This window comes from Hordeum vulgare, chromosome 4H (assembly GCF_904849725.1).
Source record: "Hordeum vulgare subsp. vulgare chromosome 4H, MorexV3_pseudomolecules_assembly, whole genome shotgun sequence".
NCBI lineage: Eukaryota > Viridiplantae > Streptophyta > Magnoliopsida > Poales > Poaceae > Hordeum > Hordeum vulgare.
This window is the reverse complement of record NC_058521.1, coordinates 278,449,419-278,470,018: the sequence shown is the minus strand read 5'-3', so window position 1 is coordinate 278,470,018 and position 20,600 is coordinate 278,449,419. Positions and strand designations below refer to the sequence as shown.

General features: G+C 46.0%; 1 protein-coding gene and 1 pseudogene across 3 annotated transcripts; both read right to left on the bottom strand.

Annotated features, from left to right (window-relative positions):
* Window positions 1-1,598: 1,598 nt before the first annotated feature.
* On the bottom strand, window positions 1,599-14,880 carry LOC123448515 (probable esterase D14L). 3 transcript variants are annotated; one of them, XM_045125430.1, is made up of 3 exons: window positions 14,393-14,878; window positions 7,288-7,766; window positions 1,599-1,932 (listed from the first exon to the last, which is right to left on the bottom strand). In XM_045125430.1, exons 1-2 carry the CDS (start codon window positions 14,761-14,763, stop codon window positions 7,322-7,324), a joined length of 816 nt encoding a protein of 271 aa, XP_044981365.1. In that variant the 5' UTR covers window positions 14,764-14,878; the 3' UTR covers window positions 1,599-1,932; window positions 7,288-7,321. The 3 variants fall into 3 exon arrangements, with proteins under 3 accessions (XP_044981365.1, XP_044981366.1, XP_044981364.1); XM_045125431.1 differs by lacking the exon at window positions 1,599-1,932 and adding an exon at window positions 4,247-4,350 and having other exon boundaries at window positions 14,393-14,880; XM_045125429.1 differs by lacking the exon at window positions 1,599-1,932 and having other exon boundaries at window positions 7,129-7,766; window positions 14,393-14,876.
* Window positions 14,881-16,358: 1,478 nt separating this feature from the next.
* LOC123450458 lies at window positions 16,359-20,098 on the bottom strand (annotated as a pseudogene).
* Window positions 20,099-20,600: the final 502 nt, after the last annotated feature.

Genomic DNA, 20,600 nt, shown 5'->3' with positions numbered 1-20,600 from the left:
TTCTCAAACCTTATGGGCCTTGGTGGGAACTTATTCCAGCCCACTAGGGACTGGTTTATCTCTTTCCATAGCCCATGAGACCCCTTGGGGCGTGACACCCCTCCCGATGGTCCCCGGCACCCCTCCCGACACTTCCGGTACACTACCAATGAGCCCGAAACTTTTCCGGTGACCAAAATAGGACTTCCTATATATCAGTCTTTACCTCCGGACTATTCCGGAGCTACTCGTGACGTCCTGGATCTCATCTGAGACTCCGAACAACTTTCGGTTACCAACACCTATAACTCAATTATACTGAAACGTCACCGAACCTTAAGTGTGCAGACCCTACGGGTTCGAGAACTATGTAGACATGACCCGAGGTACTCCTCGGTCAATATCCAATAGCGGGACGTGGATGCCCATATTGGATCCTACATATTCTCCGAAGATCTTATCGGTTGAACCTCAGTGTCAAGGATTCGTATAATCTCGTATGTCATTCCCTTTGTCCTTCGGTATGTTACTTGCCCGAGATTCGATCGTCGGTATCCGCATACCTATTTCAATCTTGTTACCAGCAAGTCTCTTTACTCGTTTCTTAATACAAGATCCCGTGACTTACACTTAGTCACATTGCTTGCAAGGCTTGTGTGTGATGTTGTATTACCGAGTGGGCCCCGAGATACCTCTCCGTCACACGGAGTGACAAATCCCAGTCTTGATCCATCCTAACTCAACGGACACCTTCGAAGATACCTGTAGAACACCTTTATAGTCATCCAGTTACGTTGTGACGTTTGATGCATACAAGGTATTCCTCCGGTGCCAGTGAGTTATATGATCTCATGGTCATAGGAACAAATACTTGACACGCAGAAAACTGTAGCAATAAAACAACACAATCAATATGCTACGTTCATAGTTTGGCTCTTGTCCATCAGATGATTCTCCTAATGATGTGATCCCGTTATCAAGTGACAACACTTGTCTATGGTTAGGAAACATTGACCATCTTTGATCGACAAGCTAGTCAACTAGAGGCTCACTTGGGATAGTGTGTTGTCTATGTATCCACACATGTATTTAAGTTTTCAATCAATACAATTCTAGCATGGATAATAAACGATTATTATGAACAAGGAAATATAATAATAACTAATTTATTATTGCCTCTAGGGCATATTTCCAACAGTGGTATATTCGATAAGTTATCAAGTTGTGGGTTACCTTTTGCATGGCATGCCTATAAGTGAATATCACCGTATAACTGTGTTGCTAATGTTATGAGTGTTTTTTTCTTGCATGCTGAAACTGATTGTACGATACCAATCCCGGTTGGAGCACTTTGTGTCTATGGCGATGAATGTTTTATTGATCCCAATTTGAGAAATGTTTTTTCAGACATTTTGGATCATGGTAAGATACTTGAGACATATTTTAAAAGAAAAATGAGACCATTATAATTTGTTTTTGTCTCTGCATCAACTTCTATTTCAGTTAATGCTTGGTTGAGCCTAGAGAGTAACAAAGAAGTTTTCTATGTGGTGATCCTCCAAACTTCCTAATAGTTCAGTGGAGTATAGGACGGCTTGCATGAGCATGCACAACAATCCTGAACACCTGTCAAACTAGACTGATCGTATATATGCCGAAGCAAAAAAATGTATATGACTTTGTAGGAGTTCGAAGTACTACGAGAATCGCTCAAGGTTCACACCATAGCGACTGCTAGAGCAGGCTGCACCTCAGGCGCTCTCCCTAACTCTTTTACATGCTGATGACCACTTCACACACCAATGCATGAGTCAAATGGCTGGTAACAAATTTTGCCCGTTTAATTAGCCTTTGCTTCTCCATTTTCAATCTCCCCCCTTGAAAGTGTTTCGTTCCTTGACCTCCTCTTACTGGGTACCTCAGAGCTTGGATATGTTTGATGCTTTTAAGATTCTGTATGGCAAGTTGAAAATAGTTATCCATAAGCATGAACAATATTTTACTAGAATAATGAAGTCACTCGTTATATAGTTATAGTGTGACCCAGATATGTATTTTTGGACGTGTGCCTTTGCTGGCTGGTAGTACTTATTTTCTATATGTATTTGAAAATATCACATTGGTAGATCCGTTCTTTTCTTCTGGACAAGCATTTTGAAAAAACCCTTTCGGTATATTGGAAATATGTATATGCACAAGAATTAAAATTATTTTACTAGAATAATGAAGTTACTAGCTATATAGTGTGATCTGAATATGTATTTCTGAAAGTGTTCCTTTATGATGGCTTAGTTTCTTGTGTGCATCTGTTACTAGGAAACAAAGCTCTCAGCCCGGTCCTAACAAACTTAACTAAACTCTTTGCACAAACAATAAATAGATACATTGTGTATTAAGATGTTTCAGTCCTGATATTTTGTTTAGTTATTTTTCTTAAAGGATAAATTAATTGTTATTGTGTAAGTAAATTGGTGTCTGGTAGCATTCTTCAGGTAGTTGATTATGTTATCTGAATCTCTGCAGCTGTTGCAACTAGCTGATGACTGGTCCACCAGTCTGGCTGCAGAATCGGCAAAGAAAGGACTCTGCCGTTGGTCTGATTGGCCCTGATCTTCCATTCACAAACAATAATTGTGTATGGGAAGACGAATTCCAAGTACTCCCTCCGTCCGAAAAAAGTTGTCATCATGTAGATTTTGCAAGAAAAACCTTTAACTTTTCCCGACCGAACCCGCGGTCCTGTCCCATCCCCCGACCACGCTCACTCGCCTACTCGCCGGCGAAGCCGCACAGCTCCCCCATGCCGCAGCTCCCCCACACCGCGCCCTCCTCTCTTCCGCCGCGCCGGAGCTCCCTCTCGAAGCACAAGGAATCCGGCTTTCACCGCGCCGCAGCTCTCTCGCTAAGCTCAAGGAATGGCTTTTCAACTTCGTTGAGTCCCTCGTGGTCGCCTTCCGCGAGTCCCTCGTGGTCGCCATGGCGATTGGCGAGCTCCTCCCTGCTGCCTGGGCTTGCGGCCAATCCTCCTACCTTCTCCATGGCGAGCTCGTCTCTGCTGCCTCCTTCCTTGTCTGCCATCGAGCAGGCCATGGTGACGGCCAGATCCACGCGTGCTCATCAAGGTTCGACCTTGGTAAGTGCCAACCCCGTCCCCGTATCGGCGCCGCTGGTTTCAGGTTCAGAAAATTTTGTGTTCTCTATTCGATTCAGATTCCCCTGCTTGATTCAGGTTCAGCCCCGTTCCCGCACCATGGAGCTCTGATCCCACACCTGCCGCACCTCGGCAGAATCCCCGGAGGACGACCGCCGCTCCTCCTTAACATCGCTCCTCCTTCATGTCCAAGTGTCCAAGTGTTGTGCGGGTCTGCAAGTCCTCCTCGTTTCCAAGTCTGATTTTTTTATCTTTTTGGTCTGATTATTGTATGGTCTGATTTATTTGTCTCTGAAATTTTGATGCATGAAATACTGTAAGTTTGTAGCCTTGAAACTGTCTTGCATTTGGTTCGATCGAAGGATTATGATAAATTTGTTTGTCTGCCTGCATTTATGATAATGTTACTTCTTTGTGCAGTTTGAGAAAGCTTAGATGAGCTTGTGTCTGCTATTGAATACAGTTTAGAAACAACAAACTCTGTAGTTTATGAGAGCTGAGAAAGAACTCTGTCGACACTGCTAGATTCAGTTAAACTCTGTAGGCTACATTCAGTTTCTTTACAACATAAAAATGCTTTAGACTGCTAGATTTAGTATAGTGATAATCCAAGCTTCAGCTGCATAAAATGCTTCTTTTGCTGTGATAAAATGCTTTTTTTGACATATATACTCTGAATATTTTTGCCTCTCCATTGAAACACTCACAAAACTGATTGCCGCCGTCGGATCGGGTTCGTGGCAGCCTGATCCCAGTGACACTGAACACTGAACCTTTATTCCAGTGAAACCACAATGACAATGTCAGGACAGTGCATAAAAATTGAACCTTTAATCCCAGTTCAGTAGTGTGAGCACTATATCAACTGTTAGTTTTTGAGATGACTTGCCCATGCCCATGCCTTTGTTTTGTTAACTTAATTTTAGTTAATTAACAAATGTTTCAATACTTTCCTTGTTTTAAGTTACTGCTATTGAAGTAACTTAACTTGGTCATGCCCATATCATTTCAGTTAATCATGCATGCCTAGTCGATGGCAGCTGCTGTGGAAGTCAACCCCGACGACGACGGCTCCTCCTCAACATCCTAGGCTCCTCCTCCATGTCCAAATGCCCAAGTACCCAAGTGCTCATCTGCCTCGTGCCCAAGTGCTCTACAAGTATGCAGGTCCTTCTCCTCGTGCCCAAGTCTGAAATTTTGATCTTTTTGGAACCATTTGTCTACGAAGCAAAATAATGTGCAGTAAGATTCTGCCATTATGTTAACATTATGTGCAGTAAAATTCTGTCATTTTGTGTCTCTGCATTTCAATTATCAACACATATTGATTTGTGTATTGAACAAAACATATAAGATGTTCTTCGAAAGCTTGATTATTGATTTTTTTAAATGATGTTGTCTTTTTTGATTAAATCCTAAACTGAATTTATAACTGAATTTAAACTAAACTGAATCATTTAATGCTAAATGGAAGTTCAGTTCAGTTCTTTTTGCTACACGTAATTATCATGCTTTGTTTTGTTTGTTTTGACACTAATCTTTGCAATCAAAAGCCAGAACATGCTCAGTGGGTTCTGAAAACCACATGATGAGCTCAGTTATTGTGCTAATAACTGTAAATTCAACTCTTTTTTCCTTTTTCTGAAAGTTTATGTGCATCTAATTGTTCAAGTGATGTGTTGCAATCTACACCAGAGCTTGTGCAGTTTACAGAGTTGACAGGGACACGTTATTAGGGCACAAGCAGACCAAGCTCCATAAGCTCAAAACACTAGCTAATTTCATGTATTTTTAGCTTTAGCAGGAAGGGGGTCAGAACTCTGAGAGTACTCCAACATGTCTATATTGTGAAGATTAGCCAATTTGAATTTCAGTTTCATTTCAATTTCTCCTCACCGTCTTCACTTTCAATCTCATTTTCAGTTTGGTTCGACTCGCCACAAGAAGTGGCAGCAAAGGTGGGGACTAGGAAGCAGCAGAGGCGGGACGGGGAAGCAGCAGCTAAGGCCGGGCGCGGAAGCAGCAACAAAGGCCGGCGTTGGGAATCGGCACGAGTAGAGGCCGGCGCGGGGAACTAGCAGAAGCACAGGCGTCACCCACCACCACCAGCGGCAACAGTCGACGGCTGAAGCAGAAGAAGTCCTGCTCGCCGTGGGCTAGTTGCGCGCAGCAGGTGGGCAGCCGAAGTGGCGGCGCAGGTGGTAAGCCGCAACAGGTGGGAGGAGCATGTGGGAGACCGTGGCGGCGACGCTGGTGAGCATAGCAAGTGGGCGGCCATGGTGGATGTGCAGGTGCGCAGCAGCAGCAGGCCGCCTCCGTGGCGGTGACCCGGGTAGGGATAGGCTACAACGCTTGTGCGCGGCGGATGCACAGGTGGGCGACGGCGCGCAGGCGCTGGCGACTGGACTGGACAGAGGAAGGAGACATGGACCTATTTGTAACGAATTTAATGATAGAAGGTTTGTTTTGCAAAATCATCATAACACTACGCCCATGACAACTTTTTTCGGACAGAGGGAGTAGCACATTTTCGCGGCTGTGAAATGTAACAACGTGTTTGGATAGCTAACCGAAAAGGATCTTCTTGAAAAACTGAAATATTTACATAACGCTATATGCTCCTCTCTTAACTTTTGTCGGAATTACATGATCGGTTATTCTTGTTCCTTCTCAATACGAGGAAAACTGAAAAAGTACTTTACATGAGTTGTAAAAATAAATAATGTTGAATTTATCAATACTGAACGTAGACATTTGAATGTGTTCAATAGGTTATACTGCAACATCTGTAAATAGGTTATACTGCAACACCTGGGAAATGCCAAATTTATCTTTGAGAAAGTACAGCTTCTGCAACATCTGTACCTGCTGTGGATCTTACGAGTATTGAGTATTGATCAGCTTCTCGAAACAGTATGTCCTTATCAGAATCCCATGCTTCTCCTTTTAGATGGGTTAATATTAATATAAGATGTTAGTTTTGAGTTTGTTCCTTCTTTCATGATGTAATTCTATGTGCAGGTACGTCGATACCAAGAAGATGAATATTCTTTTCTATAAAATATGTCCCTTTGATTGATTTGGGTTCGTTACTAAACTTTGTATTGCTTCCTCATAACAGTGTCACCTCTGATAAATCTCCTTTTGATTCAGTTATGTATTATTGTTTGTTTATGTCTTATGAGTATTCGCCTACAGCTTGATATCCTAAGAGGAGATTTGTACCTGTTTGCTCAAGTATTTTCACTATGGAACTGAGTGGCATTTCTTGGTGATTTTTCAATTTGAGCATTCAGTTTGAAGCCCCTTTAAGTTTCCAATCGTTGTGTTTTTATAGTTTTGGTGTATCACTTCATGTCATAATTGAATACTGAATTCATTACTTCATGAGTATGTGTGGCCTCTCTCCCTCGGTCTGATTCTATATCATGCCTTCCAGTGTTTTGTGTTTTAGATGCCCTAATCTTGTATTTGAGTGTCATTTATTTAGCTCTTTCGAAATTTCTAGTGTAGCTTCTTACTTAAATGTCATGTCCATGTGTTATCAAAAATAAAAAATAAAAAAATTGGAATCGGCGGCTGCCAACCTGTCACCGCCCAGCTTCCTCTCAGGAGGCGCCACCGCCCCGCGGCCCCAGCCCAGAGGCGGGATTATACTGTCACCCTTACTGTTTATACTGTTAGACTGCTATTAGTATCTCTATTTTCAGTGTTTATACTTTCTTCTTGATCTCATGCAAATATGGTATGCAATAGTACCAAAACTTGTATCCAAAAGCATAACCCAAAGAATAAAAAAGACAGTGGAAGGGCGCATCCCACCTGGCACCGCCCCAACTCCCTCTCAGGTGGGTGCGCCCCAACCACTAGTTGTAATGTCATAGTCGAGAGCAATTTAGTACCAAACTAATGCAAGGTTTTGCATTTCCAAAAAAAAATCTTCTCCAACACGTTTTCGTTTCCAAGGAACACGGAACTACAGAAAAAGCATGGAGACAAAACAAAGTAGGAATTCATAGTGCATGAGTTCTGCTAAGTGATCCAATATGATTATTATACACATTTTAAAGTAGGCAAAGATTTACAATGTCACTACAATTTCCACCACCAAGAATTTACATCATGTGGTGAATCATCAAGTAAATGCAGATACTGACCTCATAAAGCTTCAATGAGCGATGGTTGCACTACTTAGAATGCAATGTCATGCTGGATGTGTCGGAGCAATACGGGGGTGACAATGTCTGGTGAGCTAAGCTGGGGGAGATGGCCTTCGGAGGGCATCACCTCAACGATGGAATCGCTACCAAGATGCTTGTGCAAGTACTCTGACACCACAACTGGCACTGCTAGGTCCTTGGTGCTCTGAACGATATGGCATGGGACCGAGACGAGTGGTAGGAGGGTGCGCACATCGCTCTGGAAGATCGTTTGTGCAACGCTCAGGGCTATGTCTGGGCGAATGTTGAAGAGAGTTCGGCTGAACTCCTGAACTGACACTGATTCCAGGTCCCCTCCAACACAGAGTGGTGCAAAACCGGAGCACCAGGCCTTATAGTTTGATCTCATCGCTTCAAAGAGCTCATCAAGCTCCTCCTGCTCAAATCCCCCATAGTAATCCACGTCATTGAGGTACCTGTTTGGTCAATACAAAATTGAATATGCGAAACAGAAATCAGAAAACAAAAGCAGAGCATGAACAAAACCAGAAATGAACTAGTAGAGAAGGTCTGAAAGGAAGGATGTAAACCTTTGGAAACATCAGAACTGGATAGGATGTTCAGAGATACTCAACATACCAAAGAAATAGTGTGTACTTGTGAGATACAATTGCATTTGCTACAGACTAACTGAATGATTCATATAATGTCTGATCTCTAAGTTTAATCATCCTCTCATCCGACAAGGGGTATGTGGGAGCACAAAAGAAACAATTAGTTTGTTAAGAAGTTGGGGTCATTAGAAAGAGGACGAACAAGCCATGGACAGATGCTTGGAAAGGAATATTTCCCACTTAGCACCTTAATCTTTCAAACTAGCTCGGCATCCTATATCTTATATATCTAAGAAGTTCATCCCCACTATCTTATTTATCTAAACATGCATCATGTCCCATCACCATCCAGCCACTTCAGCAACTCTCGGCATGCATGCGCTCTATTTTCAGTGTACACCAGCAATTAATAAATGCTATTTTGCTGCCGTCTTAACACTCCGCGTCACCTCAATTTATTTCATGTGTCGTAGAAACGTATGTGACTGATTGTATCCATCTAACTATCCGCATTATTTGCTAGAAGTCCATATCTCTTCCCCTACCATTATGTTGTCTCTTCTCTCCTGAAGTACTCACTTTACCCTGGTCTTGCATCCTCCAGTTCAGTTTCTCTTTCCCCGTTCTTTTGCTAATTGGTTATTCCTTTGTTTGCCGACAGGCATGGAGAAGATATGGCTTCCTTGGTTTCTACATCTTACCAATTTGTTGCGTCCATTGGTAGGAGGTGTTTTACATAGTTGTTGGCCGTTGTCTGCTGCCCCGCCCGATCCCCCCCCCCCCTCTCCCTGCCCCGTACATCTGGCGGTCATGAATATGCATTCGTGCCGACCACCTTGACACTACAGTTTCTCTCTTGATAAATCTTTATATGCCAGCCACACTGCTACAGTAAGGTGTTTGATACGTGTCCATTATATTTGCCCTTTTATTTGTTTTGTTTTTCATATATTCTGCTACTTTAGGCTTCAAACCGTGTATAGTCAAAGAGATGCCCGCTGTCTATTTCTTGTGAATTTTTCACTTCTTTTAACCACAGCTTCACATTTGTATCCCAGCACACAAAAATTACATATCATATACAGGTTTGTTCTTCCTGATATCTTATTATAGGAAATTTAATTTTATTCATCAGCTGACCTGATATAACTTTGTCTATGTTTAGGTCAGTAGAACAATGGGCTAGATAACTACTTCTCATGAGATCCATCTTCTGTTAGTCTCGGTCAGTATTGCACGTATTTTGTTTAAACAAATTTTCCTACGTGTATATATTTGATAGTTTCCATCGCTGATCTTGCTTATGCATTACAACAGTTTGAAACCTTTTTCATAAGATGAATTAGTCATTTCAATTTTATGGTACGAAAATTGTTCCACCGATCACTTTTATCTATACGTATATGATTAGAAGTGAAAAAACAATTTCACTTGCTGGTTTCTAATTTTCTATACATGTAAATTGTAAATTACTTATTGTTGTTACTGTTAGAGTTATATTAGTGATGTCTTTTGGCCTTTTGCATTCTAGTCTCTTGACATACTCCTGTAGCCTGTTGGCATCCTCGTATATGTGTATACTAGCAAAAGGGCCCATGCGTTGCAACGGGAGAAAGAAATATCACACGGCACACACTCTTAATTTATAAAAAATGTCTATAATTTGAGAATTTATAGTTACGATACAAATAAAGATGGTCTTATCCTACAAAAATGCAGTTCAAAATTTCACAGGTCTTCTATTTTAACACGGCTTGCATGTAGATTTAATACGTACAAAGAATCAGTCAAGTGACCTTCAGTTTCATCTCTAATCCTGATTTTGTTGACGTGTTCATTCCCAACCCGGATGAGTACCGGTATGAAAGAAAGACGAATAATGACTTATTTATTAAGATTGCACCCTAGATAATATTTTTATTAAACGTTTAACAGATAAAATAATATCATATTTAAATTCTACATATTTTCTAATCAAAGTCCATGTATAATATGTTAAATTTGGAGTTACGATTTAAAAGATATGAGTATTTAAAAAAATATTTAATATATAGTACGAGTTTAATGTCATAAACAGTAAGGGCTTTTTTGTAAAATCACATCGGTGGGTTTTCCGACGGAAGCGATAGCCTCTTTATTATTAGGTAAAGATATGGGACAGTTGGCTTTGGCCTCCTAATAATACAAGTTGCATATTTTCTAACATGGTATTAGAGCTTTAGGGTTTTTTTCGCACGTGCAACTTGTGCTCTCCCGTTCCAATCTCGTGTTGCCGCTGTCCTCCGTTGGCCGGCCGGCGTTGTTCCTCACCTGCACGCTCACGTGCTGCCTTCCCTCCCTCTCTGGTCGCTGTTTTCCCGCGCCTCAAGTCGCTGCCGACGGCCAGATTGGGCCACGCCATCTCTCACTGGTCGCAGCCTCTACGCCCGTGACTTGCTCCAGATTGATTCGCTCTCCGTTCAGATCTCGCCTTCGTCCATCGTGTGGATCCCGCCTGACGCTGTTCAGTTCGTCCATCGCGTGGATCCCGCCTGACGCCGTTCAGTTCGTCCATCGCATGGATCCCGCCTGCAGATCGATCCCGTTGCTTGGATTGGGCGGGCCCCTGCGCTGCTCACGTCCGCGTCCTCCGCCACCTGAAAGCAACTCCAATGGGGCGACCCATTTCGTCCGCCACCGTCCGTTTGGGTTTGCGCGGACAAAAGTGATGGCCCAACGCGCGGACCCATTGCCAAAACGCGTCCGCGCCAACCCATTTCTGGCCCAAATTTGGGATTGAAATGCGTCGACGCAGACGCGCGCTCGCCCTCTCGGTGTCCATCCCATCCACACTCGTCGGTCATCCAACTACCCGCAGTCAATTTAATTAATGCCGGCCACCCTCCGCGGGCCCCGCGCCAGGGACCCCGGTCGGCCTTTTTTAATCCGAGCGTACGGTGTGGTTCGGCCTTATCTGCTTCCAGAACCCCCCGTCCCCATCTCGCCACCTCTCTGCTACCTCGTCGGCGACCAAACCCTAGCCAACAGCCATGCCCAGCTCCTCCCAAAACAAGGGGAAGTCCCTTGTCTACCCCCGCGCGATCTTCCCGCATGCGTCTTCCCGCCGGCTTCGTGAGCGTGCCAGCGTCCCGGTGCACCAAGCGCGGTGGCACTAGGAGCACCGCATTCCGTTGCCGTACCCGGATATCACCCTACCGCACCACTGGCATCTGGATCCGGAGAGGATCCCGGCGCCGGCCGTGCCGCGATCGACGCGGATGCACGCAGAGGTGAGTGGCCGGCGGCAGCAGCTGACGTCGGAGCAGCGGCTCGACCATGTGTACGCGGCCGACTCTCCCCACTGGGAGGTCTGGTTCGCGGTCGAGCACGAGGAGCAGCGTCGGCGCGGCGTGCGCGACATGCAGCCAGGAGGCCCTCCGCCGCCCTCGCCCGTCGCTACCGATGAGGACCAGGAGGCGGAGGACGCCTTCCAGGCGGCGCTAGCAGCCGCACTCCGCGAGAGCGAGGAGGAAGAGCGGCGCAAGGCCGAGGAGGACGCGGCATACGAGGCGCAGCTCGCGGAGGCCATCACGCTGTCCGCCGTCGACGACTGCGTCGTGCCCCCTCCGCCAAAGACCGAGCCCACGGAGCCGCCGCCGGAGGTCTACCAGTGGACCGGCTGCCTCCACGAGTGGGTCAGCGCGCCACCCATCTGGTTGGGCGCGACACCGCAGCAGGAGGCCGCCTACCTCCAGCACTGGAGGGCGCTGCACCTGGCAGAGGAGCGTGTTGACAGCCATCGGCAGATGGCGATGGAGCGGTAGGCGGAGGAGGAACGACTGGAGATGAAGGAGGAGCGCGCCCGTGCTGCGCTGCCACCGCCACCAGCACCGCCCGCGCCGACGGGACAGACGACGGAGGCCAAATTGCAATCTTAAGGCCGTGATCCATAAAGGGATGATCGACGGTACAAGGATTGCCAGACCACAGGCCTAAGTCTCGCAGGTTGCGACACTGCGTGTGGAGACAACCGAGGCGGGCACATGACAGGGAGCTCGCGGTCCATAAGCGCAGCAAAGATGCCATCATACGCCGCGAGACGGAGGAGTACGACCACAGGAAGGCACGGCAGTCCTCCGGCGCGGGCAGCTCCGCCCGGGGGTCGAGCTCTCTTACGCCCCTCACTCCGATGAAAAGGGAGCCGGAGGAACTCCCGCCGCTCCGCGCGGTGAAGAGGGAGCCGGAAGCGGAGGCAGAGCCGAAGCGACGGGGCGGTGGCGTCTTTGGGAGGTCTGGTTCGCGGTCGAGCACGAGGAGCAGCGCCGGCGCGGCGTGCAGCCAGGAGGCCCTCCGCCGCCCTCGCCCGTCGTTAGCGATGAGGACCAGGAGGCGGAGGCCGCCTTCCAGACAGCGCTAGCAGCCGCACTCCGCGAGAGCGAGGAGGAAGAGCAAGGCCGAGGAGGGCGCGGCATACGAGGCGCAGCTCGCGGAGGCCATCACGCTGTCCGCCGTCGACGACTGCGTCGTGCCCCCTCCGCCAAAGACCGAGCCCACGGAGCCGCCGCCGGAGGTCTACCAGTGGACCGGCTGCCTCCACGAGTGGGTCAGCGCGCCGCCTATCTGGTTGGGCGCGACACCGCAGCAGGAGGCCGCCTACCTCCAGCACTGGACGACGCTGCACCTGGCGGAGGAGCGTGTTGACAGCCATCGGCAGATGGCGCTGGAGCGGGAGGCGGAAGAGGAACGACTGGAGATGAAGGAGGAGCGCGCCCGTGCTGCGCTGCCACCGCCACCAGCACCACCCGCGCCGACGGGACAGACAATGGGAGGCCAAATTGCAATGTTAAGGTTGTGATCCATAAAGGGATGATCGACGGTACAAGGATTGCCAGACCACAGGCCTAAGTCTCGCAGGTTGCGACACTGCGTGTGGAGACAACCGAGCGGGGGCACATGACAGGGAGCTCGCGGTCCATAAGCGCAGCTATGGCCGAAAGGACGGCGAGCAGGATAGGCGCAGCAAAGATGCCATCATACGCCGCGAGACGAAGGAGTACGACAGCAGGAAGGCACGGCAGTCCTCCGGCGTGGGCAGCTCCGCCCGGGGGTCGAGCTCCCGTACGCCCCTCACTCTGATGAAAAGGGAGCCGGAGGAGCTCCCGCCGCTCCGCGCGGTGAAGAGGGAGCCGGAAGCGGAGGCGGAGCCGAAGCGACGGGGCGGTGGCGTCTTTGGGATGGAGGATTTCCTCCCCTCCCCCCCCCCCCGACTGAGGCGGACGCCATCCTTGCACAGGAGGAGGAAATCGACGCCGTCATGTACGAGCAGGGGCTCGCGAGGGCTCGCGAATTCGACAAGAAGGAGGAGGCGTGGCGCCGCAAAGCCAAAGTGCAGGAGGGCATGTACATCGACGTCGCCTCCGACGACGAGTGATCGGCTCCTCCGCCGCGGCGTCACTGCCGCACCCGCAGGGCTCCGGCGAGCCCCATTTTGGTCAGCTTAGATTAGGGTAGGTCGACGCTTTATCCTCTATTATATGTATGTATGAATCATCTCATCTATATGTATGTATGATGAATGATTATCCGCACTCCTCCCTACTGTTCTTGTTCATTTCTCGCGCGAAACAAATTTTTCAAAATTTACATTTTCTGCTCGGACGCAGCCGAATTCGCCCCTTAAAACGGGGCAAATGCGAACCGTAAACCCCTTATAAAGGCTAGCCTTATAAGGGGTCTGCTAGAGATGCTCTCACCTTCCTCCAACCAGTTCTCCCTGCTCAGTTTTGTTTCAACAATCATTCTATAACTGGATTTGACCGTGAAGTTTCCACGACGTTCCTCGTTTCATGCCCAAATGTCCTCGCATGGGGAATATGGTGTGTGTTCTGTTTTTTTATATTGCGGTATTTTGATCGCTTTCTTGGCAATGTGATTATGTGTTATCTGCTAATCAACTCATACTTATGTGGGGAAGTTTCCTGCACCGGTGGTGGTCGCTATTATATTGGTGCTACAGTGTCACTTGTTGGCGCTTCTTTTTTCTAGATGGTGAGAGGATGCGCAGGACTGATCTGTTCTCTAGGCTGGTTGCTGTCGAACAATTTGAGAAATCATTGACCCAGTCATAATCGTGAATCAAATCCAAAATAGAATACCTTAACTGAATGAAAGAGCTAGTAGAGAAATCGTTGACCTAGTCAAAATCATGAACCAATCCAAAATTGAACGCCTCAATAGAATTGGAAGACTCCAAAATTAAAGAGCATAGTGTATTAGATGATTCGGACCATCACACAAATAAATAGTTCCAGTGGAAATTTTAGACATATATCCATTTATAATCCTCCTTTAACTGGATTAAGGGATCCTCCAGTTGGAAATGATAACAAAAACGCATATAAGTAATTAGAAGGAATAAGAATCTTGTTCGACCTTCTGTAATTGTCTACCTAGTGGGAATTAAACGAACTAAGCAGCTACTTAGAAAGTGAGGCAACGTTGATGCGTACCTGGGAGAAGCGGAGAGGAGTACGAGCTTGGAGAAGAGGTCGGGACGGGAGATGGAGGCGAGCACGCCGATTACGGCGGAGACAGAGTGGCCGACGTAGATGCAGGAGGCGATCCCGAGCTCCTCCAGGATGGCGAGCAAATCTAGCGCATATCCCTCGAGCGTGGCGTAGCGAGAAAAATCGAAGTAGTCTGGGTTGGTCGGCCCGGCGCCCATGGTGTCGAAGAGGACGACGCGGTAGTCGGCGACGAGGTGCGGCACCAGGTGCTTCCACACCGACTGGTCCGTGCCGAAGCCGTGCGCAAGGACGATCACTCCGCGCTTCCCCTCGCCGACAACCCGCAGGTTGTGTGCCTCCTCCACGATCCCCATGGATTTTGTTGGCTTCGCTTTCTCGTCTCCTCTTCTTTGATGGGGAGGGGGGTGGGCGGCAGCGGAAAATGGATGAGTGGCGGGGTTTTAAGGCTAAGAGCATCTCCAGCCACGCCATTTCAGTCGATTTTTATCGCCCAAAAACGCCCCAATCACGCCATCCGCAACCTGGACGGTCTCAGGCAGCACCCGAGACCGCCGGTGTTATTATTTATACTACTCCCTCCGTTCCTAAATATAAAACATTTTAAACATTACACTGTAAACTACATACCGATGTATATAGACATATTTTAAAGTGTACATTCACTCATTTTGCTCCGTATGTAGTCTCCTAGTGAAATCTCTAAAATGTCTTATATTTTAAAATGGAAGGAGTAGATCTTTGATGACGCGCGTTGCTGCGCCCGTTGATTTTGGCACTATAATAGTAAGGATTGATGCAAATAAATAGACATGTTGACTTTGCTGTTAAATTGACATAGAATAATATGTAAGTAAAGTTAACATTGTTTTCAAGTGATTTGCTTCGTTGTGGCTGTAGTGGGCCTCTTTTTTTTATTAGGCTGCAGAAGATTATAATGTTGTGCATGCAAACCCATTTTGACCATAAAATGATGGCGGCAAGAGATAGACAAAACTAAGCATGATATAAAGGAAAAGGTAAATTAGGTTAAAGTAAAATGTTCACGCAATTTCTCTTTTTTCTTTTGAGATGAGGGGTACTCCGAACAGTAGTAAGTAGAAACCCACGAGAGTAAATTTTGTTCATAGAAACAAAACATTGTGAGAAAAACATCTCAATTCTTGTGTCTATTTATTCACTGATGATATACTTACTAAGAATATTCGGAACCTACCTAATAAAGATTTTGGCATTACGACAAGAGTCGACTGTAATAATGGCAGGTTAACGGAAAAAGGATGCTGGAAATTGTATCATTGTGTTTACAATAAGCCAACATAATGAATTGTCATTGTAGCTCTAAAATGAACATACATGATCTGAGCTATAAAATCATGTTGAATATAATGTTTAATATTGCAACTGATAAGCCATGTCCAAATGCTTTTGGGCGTTGTAAAGAAATGCAGTCAAATTTACTGGTATAAATCCGGTGTAAAATTTATATTTAGATTACACATTTGCAAAAAATCATGCCAGGTGCAGCAGGTCCTGCCCTCTCGGAAGTAGTTAAGAATCAAGGGTTGCATAGAAAGGATCATGGACTGTAGGTAGAGAAAAAAAAAGATGGGCGTAGTGGGAGGGTGCATAAGAAAAAGTTGATAGATGAATGCACATAAGAAAAAAAGATGAAAGAACCCCGTGTGTAAACTTCTATTTTTATTTCGTGAAGGCATAACAAAAGCTCCAAAAAAATAAAATATTCAATTATCTGGACAGAACAATAAATCTAGCAAGTGATATTCTGAATTATCAACTAAATCATTATTTACTGCCTATTCTTGTTAAATGAACATAACATGAAACATTTAGACAATACAATTATTCTTGTCAAATATTCTTGTTTAATGGAGACATTCCACAAAGGCACATGATTTTAGGTTTGCAGTCATACACAAAATCATACCGATCAGCAAATACAGTTGAAGAGAGATAACAAAATAATTATGGGGGACTCGCAGATGTTGCAGCCAGTTTGATGACTATGTAGCATATCTATCCGAGCTTGTGATCTAGGAGAGTTTCCAATGTTGTATAGAGGTGTGTAGATGTCAAGAACCACAATCTTGAGGTCATGGTATTGCCTTGACAGTATGTTGATACCGATGTTTAACTTTTCTTTATATATCTGAGAGCCGAGATTGAGCCCAGAGACACACCGCTCCTCCCATGGCCAAACACCATGATCACAAGTGGAAAACAGCCTAATGGTGGCAAGGAAAACACGTCGATGCGCCTTGATCCCATGCCATGAAATTGCTACAATCAGTACAAGGTACAAATATTGAAATTATCATAATATATGGATGCTTCAAGTAATAATAAGGAAGACAACCTCTAATACCATCACAAAAAAGAATGTTGCTTACCGTGACGGTGTCGCTAACGATGTTGACCATCGGATCCAAAAATTGGTCAACAGGCAATGCCTTGAAGAGCAAGGAATTGGCGTAGTAGTTCGGGCCAAAATCATTTGAACCAACACTGATAATGTAGAGTGCTCGAGAGATGATTGAATGAGACTGACTGTTACCGGTCACCACTGCTAGCTTAGATTTGTACTCTTTGGAATATTCCAATTGTTGGGATAGCGGGATCACTTTCAACGTCAGATTTACCCCGGATATATTAGCCCAAAGCCTGTATAGTTGGGATAGAGAGGGTAATTTTCATCGTATGATTTTTAATTCCATTGATTGACCAATATTTTTGTCAGGAAAAATAAGATGAAGAGGACACTGATAGCTGATACTTACAAACTCAATTGCCGTGGGATCATAATAGCCCAATCCAGCTGATGCAAAGTTGGGTCCGGTCATTAGGTTCTGCCCTGATGCACGCATGCTGAGATATGCGGGGAGAGAGCAAGTAAACCCCGCCTTTTCACCTGCAAAGGCTGCAATCACAAGATTTGCAATGTAACTAAAAGTTATGGATCTAACAAGACGGAAAACATGATATAGAATAGAATCTAACCTATGATATTGCTAAGAAGTTTTCCATTTCCAATCCTCCCTGTAGCAACATGATTTTTGAATGTCCCTGCTGAGAGGGAAGTTGGCGTTAGCGACGGTGAGGAAGCAGTCATTGTTGTCCACACCAAACAGCAAGTCACCAAACACAAAGACCACCGGCACCAGTGGTCGTGACTCGCCGCCATGTGTTGTTCATCCTGTCAAAAAGAAGATACCCAGAAGTAGCAAGCAACTCAACATCATTAGACCCGGATGATGTGACAATCTACTCTGATAGATGGAACGATGTATGTGTGTTACATAGAGCTGTGCTTTGCAATCGCAATGCAGAGTTTGGATTGAAACCCATACCTGCAACCATGCGGACAAGCTGGACAATGACATACAACTTAATCTAAGTTTCCTATTGACAGTACTACGTTCTTTTTTTTTGGAGTAAGTGATGATCATGTTTGTACCTGTATGGCAACCAGGGTACACACTACAGAGTGATTTTTCTGTTCCTATCAGATTGATCTGAAACTACAAAATTGGATTGCGTTGCTGCTAGTGTTAGTTGATTATGAAGGGAACCAAATTTTTTGGTCCTCGTAGACATTTGACAAAAAGTAGATGTGGACCGAGGAAAAAATCAGCTCCGAGGAGGATGAATACTACTTGCAGCAAATGAGAACTAAGCCAGCGGAACCGAGCTCCAATTCGTCGACCTAGAAGACGTGCATCAATCTGGAGGAGAAAAAAAAGCACTAATAAAGAATCTTAATATGAAGCAGCAACCTAAGCGGAAACCATGGCTTCTTTTAAGGCAAATCGCCCGCGTCGGCTGGATCAGCCGGCCGCCGATTCACCCGCATCTTGCGCGTCTGCTGAATCATCAACTGGAGCACGTCGCATTGGATCACCTCGCGCGCCCTAATCGATCTAGGAAGAGAGGATTCACCACCGCCTGGCTAGGTGCAGAACGAGCAAGGGAAGGGGAGGGCCGGAGGGGCGAGGCTGTGTGATGTTCCTTGCGGCGGCGCTGTCGGGGGGCTGTTTCCGGGGTCCTGTGAGAAACGAGGCAACGTGAGAGGGCAGAGTGAGGCTTCATCAACTGGAGCGCATCGCATTGGATCACCTCGCGCGCCCTAATCAATCTAGGAAGAGAGGATTCACCACCGCTTGGCTAGGTGCAGAGCGAGCAAGGGAAGGGGAGGGCTAATTAACAACAGATCTCAGATTATTCCCCTGGAGAAGCAGCCCATTAGAACAGTCGGGCCAGAAAATACAGCATGCGGCGGTGGTCAAAATAAACAGCAGATCGTACGGCCAAGATCATCCAAATCAAGCAAACGGACGGCCAAAAACGCTAGTCGGGCCAGAAAATACAACGTGCGGTGGTGGTCGAAATAAATAGCAGATCAGACGGCCAAGATCATCCAAATCAAGCAAACGGACGGCCAAAAACGCCCAGGTCGTGAGAGAGCTCGGATTAGGCTCAGTTTTACTGTCCTAAATGCAGCATGTTTATTGTCAGCCTCCAACTCCCTCTCAGCCTCTCTCTCCTGCATGCAAGAGGTTTATCATGTACATTCATCTCACTCTCTCTCCTGGATGCAAGAGGTTCATCACGTACATTCATCTCACTCATTTTATCACTTTTTTCTTTATCTTTTAGTGTTACGTGGGGACATGATTGAAAATTGAAGGCCCCTCAAACAAATTTTTTTACTGTTGACCCTAGGTGGCGTTATTTCGATCCTTAGGGCGTCTTAACATCTGGAGATGCTCTAAATGCATCTTCAACAAACGAAAAAATATCAAACACTTAAATAATTGCAAAAGGTATCAAGCACTGAAATAGTTTTATCATCATAATTGTAGCATTTTAGTGCGCCGGGTCAATATTAGTTTTTCACTTGCTAGCGCGCTCTGTCCAATGTTCCAATTCGTACCGCATACAAAAAAATTATGCACACATTATTTTGATGTATTTGTGTCACATCCCTAGTTTCTTTCTTGTTTTGTGCTAGCTAGAGTGATGCATCATTTTTTTAAATGAGGACTAGCAAACCCTAGCATCTCATTTTAATAAAACAATTCAAATACTTATGATTTTCAATGAATTCAAAATGGCCTTTAAAATTGTCCACCATGTTTGATAAATGTTGGCAACAACATATTAGAGGTACATTAAATTTTCATATCAATTTTGGCATTTTAAGTAATCCAAAAAAATTGTTGTAAAACACAAAATAAATTACTATAATTATTTTAGTTGTTTTAAAAATGCTGAAACTTTTTGTGAAGCTTGGAAATATTCCAATTATATTCCATAATGAATTTCAGGATTTTCGTGCTAAGGATTTTTGCCCAAACAAAATAAAACAGAGGGTATTTAATAGAAAATAGAAATAAATTAAAAAATAGGAAAGGGAGGAAGTACCTCGGCCTCTTACCTGGGTAAGTGGTGGCCCAGCCCACCACTGACGCTCCCCGTGTCGTCTTCTTCCTCTGCGAGTAGGCACACGAGAACGAGGCCACCGCGCCACGGTCGAGCGCCACGCTTGCAGCAACCAGCCTTCCTGCCTCCCAATGCCAACACGATGTCGGGGATAAGCACCCGAGTGACGTCCGCATCGAGCCCGCTCCCTAGTCGCCCTCCTGCTCTCTCCTCCTTGCTCGCTAGAGGCATGCGGTGGTCGCCGACAGTGATAAAAGAAGGGAGAGGGCTGGCTGAGGGTGTCGACGCACTCACCGAGAACCCGCACGTCGATGAGAGGAAGATTTGGTTGAAGGGGAGGCTTCACGTCGACGGCGACCTTGCTCCGGCGGACGACAACTTCAGGCAACTTCGGAACTCACCAAGGACCTCACCTCCGACCAAATTGACGATGAGCTTAGGAGGAGGAGCTCACGAGGGAGCTACTCGAAGGTTCTGGGGCTCACCTCCCTGCCTACCTTGCTCGAATGCCGTTGAGACTACAGGCGGATCGAAGTGGCCGGAGTCGGAGAAGAAGACCTCTGTGAGGCCCTTCTCTGGCTTGGGCAAGGCTTCAGAGAGAGGAGGGAAGGTCATGAAGTGGATGATGGGTTCGGCAGCATGGGAGGAGCTCTATTTATAGGGTCCCGAGAGGGGTGTCGCGTAGCTTATATCCGGCGACAAATTCCGGCGATCTTGTGGCTTAATCAGAAGG